Raw genomic sequence first — 3,349 nt, forward strand, 5'->3', positions numbered from 1 at the left:
ATGTCTTGAGTATGTTGCTCTTAATGTGTGATGTGTGTAGCCTTAGTAAAGCTGTAGTAATAGTATATATTTTCTAGAGGTTTACCTAATTTTTTGATATCAGTTAATCTCTTAAATTGTTTCGTTTCAATAATTTTCAAAATCAAGGGATGGTCAATAATTATGTCTCCAAAATTATCATCTTCAAATACATCCCCCTATTATTAGAATTAATATTTTGCATGTATAATATACATGCTTACAAAAGAATCCTTGTCTTTTGGTGTTCCTATGCAAATTGTATTCACATTAGAGATATTATCTTAATTTTTAAGCTTAAAACTTATAAAATTACCTTGAATTTGTTTTTCTTTCTTGATTAGTTGCCAGTTCATTGTTGTTATCTTCTCTTGTAATAATTCTATTTCTTTTTTACTCTCAGCTATAATAAAGTTTTTAATCATGTTCCTAATCAATTAAACTAGTTAATAGCCTGACCGTGTACTTCATTGACTTCATTATCTTTTTGTTTTAATTCTTTTTTTAAACTTTCAATTTCAAATGCCATTCGTCGCTGTATTGCTAAAATTATCTTACATAAAAATAGAATTATCAAAACTTTTATTAACTTTTATGAGTTGACTGTAGTGTTTCAGTTGTTTCAGCCTCTTTACTTTGTATATCTGTATTAATGAATGAGTCACTATCTCTATTATACCATTATACATACCCTCATTCTCTTCCTGATGAGATGCTCTATCATGTTTTTCAATTGTACCTACAATTGATCCGCTTTCTGACTGTTTGATTTCTTTGTGATTTGAATTTATTATTATAATATTATGTTATGCAAACTTGTGTATACCGTCTTTCTCTGATTGAAATAAAGCAAGCTGCTTTTCTAATATTTCTTTTACTTCTTTCAAATTTTAATTTTCCTATATTACCATTATAATCAGTAATAAAATAGGTCAAACTTCTGACTAACTTCTTCACGTTCTGTTAATAGTGATACTTTCTCTTTTAGTAACTGACTAGTCTCAGCTAATTAAAATCAAATAAACTATCACAATAAATTCTTCTTTATACCTGCTATTTTTTTTAACCTCCCACTCTCTGCTATACTGGCAGTCAGCATTTTGTTTTTAGTATCCAGCATTTCTTTTAATGACTCTGCTTCTTTCTTCATTATCATACTTTCCTGTAAATTAATAAATTAAGAAATGATGCAAATCATGGTTCATTCATTCATGCTATATACTTCATGTAAATATTATTAGAAGAGCTTATTAGTCATACCTCATTTAAAGTAGTAACCTCCTCTTTACTATTAATCAGTTGTACACTCAATGACAGCATCAATTGTTTTGATAAGCCACTACTAGTTGATAATGATGAGGTGTATTCATCTATTTCTGTTGTAGTAGCAGTGGAGGTGTCCTTTACCTGTTATTAATAATAAATATCAGTTAATAAAATAATCTATTTTTTACCTCATACACAGTGCAGTATCCAATGGTTAATCTCTTCACTTTGTTTTCTTTCAATACATCAATATTATTAAGAGCAGCTGTAATTAACTGCTCAGATAGAATCAAAGGGAAGGAACAAGTGATAGTGAAAGAATCGCCATCTCTAACGACATTTAACTTGATGCGTCTGCTATTTTGTGGTGATAGTTTGTGAAAAGTATTAGCTGCTAATCTCCTGATATCATGCAGTGTGCAATCATCAGTATTTTGATCAACGACAATGGTAATCCTTTCACATTGAAGTGGTGAAGCATATGAAAACTTTTCATTCAAGCATTTACTAAGCTCTGTTTCACTAAACTCTTCTATATAGCCTTGCTATATTTCTGAATAGCTACCTTAGCCTCCTCTATATTGAGCTCATTAACAATAGCCTTTAGCATTTCTATATCATCCAGTGAACAATCTTTCCTAACCAATTCCAAGATGTCATGAGCATTATCACACTGAGCTACTTGAGGCTTTAAATCTTCACTGTAATAGATCAATGCATTCTTTATTTTGTCAAGTGTCAAAGGCGGACATGCTTTTATGATTAATTCAACTTCATCAAATGTAAAAGAAAGCTTCACTCGCATTGATTTAAACTTTGAGGTTATGCATGGTGGAAGATAAATTTCATCTTGCTTAGCTATTTATGGACAGTTTGAATAAAAGTTAATACAATACTCTATTATACTTGCCATTATTATCCTGACTTTCATCCCAATAATAAGCTTTTCCTAAAAGAAATAAGTGATATTATATTATGCTGGAAATTTTTACTGTATTCTCTCATGATGGTGTTTCCTATATTCATTGTGGCTGTATATTGAAGTAATATTCTAGCAAACACCTCCAGCTTATTAGAATCATTGCAAACAGCTTTTACAATTTCAATTAAAAGCATATCCTCTTCCTTTTTAACACACACAATCTCATTTATATGCATCTCTGAATGCAACAATGGAGCCAACTTAGGTAATGCAGACACAAGAGATTGGTTTGAGATACGAGCAAGAATTTTACAAGCAGGATGCTCTAAAATAAATAAACTTGTAATGATGCTCATTTATAGTAAACATACTTTCCATAACTAACATTCCTTCAGCTGCTCTCTTCTCTCCTAGTTTCCTCAATGCTGATACCAGTGAAAAGACTGTTGGACCACCTTTCTTCACTACTCCATCATCAGCTTTCTTCAGCCATGCTTTGAGACACTCCCGCAGACACGCTAAAACATCTTCTTTATTATTCTCTTTGATAACATCCAGTGTAGCAGAGGATAGGCCAAGATAAAGACCAAGATTATAAAAGCTGACTCCTGAATAATCGTGTCTTCTGAGTAAATCAAGCACCTCAGCAAGATCATTAGCTAATAAATAATTGGATTTACATTAAATGAATTACGAAAATACTTTTCAAATGATTTGGAGGTTCTGCTTGAGCAGGAGAAGACAGTATAGTACCCATACAGATCACGGGACACCGACAACGCTAAACTTACTTAGAGCATAGACCCTTTGGTTAGAGCGGCAATTAGACTTGAACAATAATAAGCTTAATTGCATTCCAATCCATTGGTATCACGTGATGAAAAATGGCGGGTTCGGTTGATGGTTGTGCTCATGCTCTTGGCGCCAGATGTGACCAGGGTTGTTGTAAATGTAATTCTAATTGTAATTTTAATTATAAGGATTATGCTATAATATATCTAATCATAGATTTAATACACAGACCGGGATTGGAAACTTCCCCGTTTTAATTTTATTCCGTGCATGATCCGTGTTGTCGTTGCTATGGTTATTATTACAGTTTATTAATAGTTATTAATGAATAAAATGGCCATCGGTGAACTT

At 31.8% G+C, this 3,349-nt stretch overlaps 1 protein-coding gene and 1 long non-coding RNA gene across 2 annotated transcripts; both read right to left on the minus strand.

The window, feature by feature from the left end:
- LOC109587139 (uncharacterized) lies at positions 1-273 on the minus strand. The gene is made up of 3 exons (XR_002187407.1): positions 243-273; positions 86-197; positions 1-41 (listed from the first exon to the last, which is right to left on the minus strand). It is a non-coding gene; the product is annotated as an uncharacterized LOC109587139 (long non-coding RNA).
- A 29-nt stretch (positions 274-302) lies between these two features.
- On the minus strand, positions 303-3,021 carry LOC109587134 (uncharacterized). Its single transcript, XM_020003375.1, has 14 exons — positions 2,909-3,021; positions 2,578-2,865; positions 2,277-2,531; positions 2,195-2,233; positions 1,880-2,142; positions 1,473-1,829; positions 1,279-1,425; positions 1,069-1,180; positions 964-1,023; positions 845-898; positions 710-790; positions 609-662; positions 478-561; positions 303-421 (listed from the first exon to the last, which is right to left on the minus strand). The coding sequence occupies exons 1-14, from the start codon at positions 2,961-2,963 to the stop codon at positions 303-305; spliced, it is 1,968 nt and encodes a 655-aa protein (XP_019858934.1). The 5' UTR covers positions 2,964-3,021.
- Positions 3,022-3,349: the final 328 nt, after the last annotated feature.

This window comes from Amphimedon queenslandica, unplaced genomic scaffold (assembly GCF_000090795.2).
Source record: "Amphimedon queenslandica unplaced genomic scaffold, v1.1 AMPQUscaffold_12678, whole genome shotgun sequence".
Classification (NCBI taxonomy): Eukaryota; Metazoa; Porifera; class Demospongiae; order Haplosclerida; family Niphatidae; genus Amphimedon; species Amphimedon queenslandica.

Coding starts and splice junctions, on each gene's coding strand:
- LOC109587134 (XM_020003375.1), bottom strand. CDS start 2,963: ATGGGTACTATACTGTCTTCTCCTGCTCAAGCAGAACCTCCAAATCAT. Junction 2,143..2,194: donor TGAAAGTCAGGATAATAATG/GCAAGTATAATA, acceptor GTCCATAAATAG/CTAAGCAAGATGAAATTTAT. Junction 1,830..1,879: donor TAGAAATGCTAAAGGCTATT/GTTAATGAGCTC, acceptor TCAGAAATATAG/CAAGGCTATATAGAAGAGTT.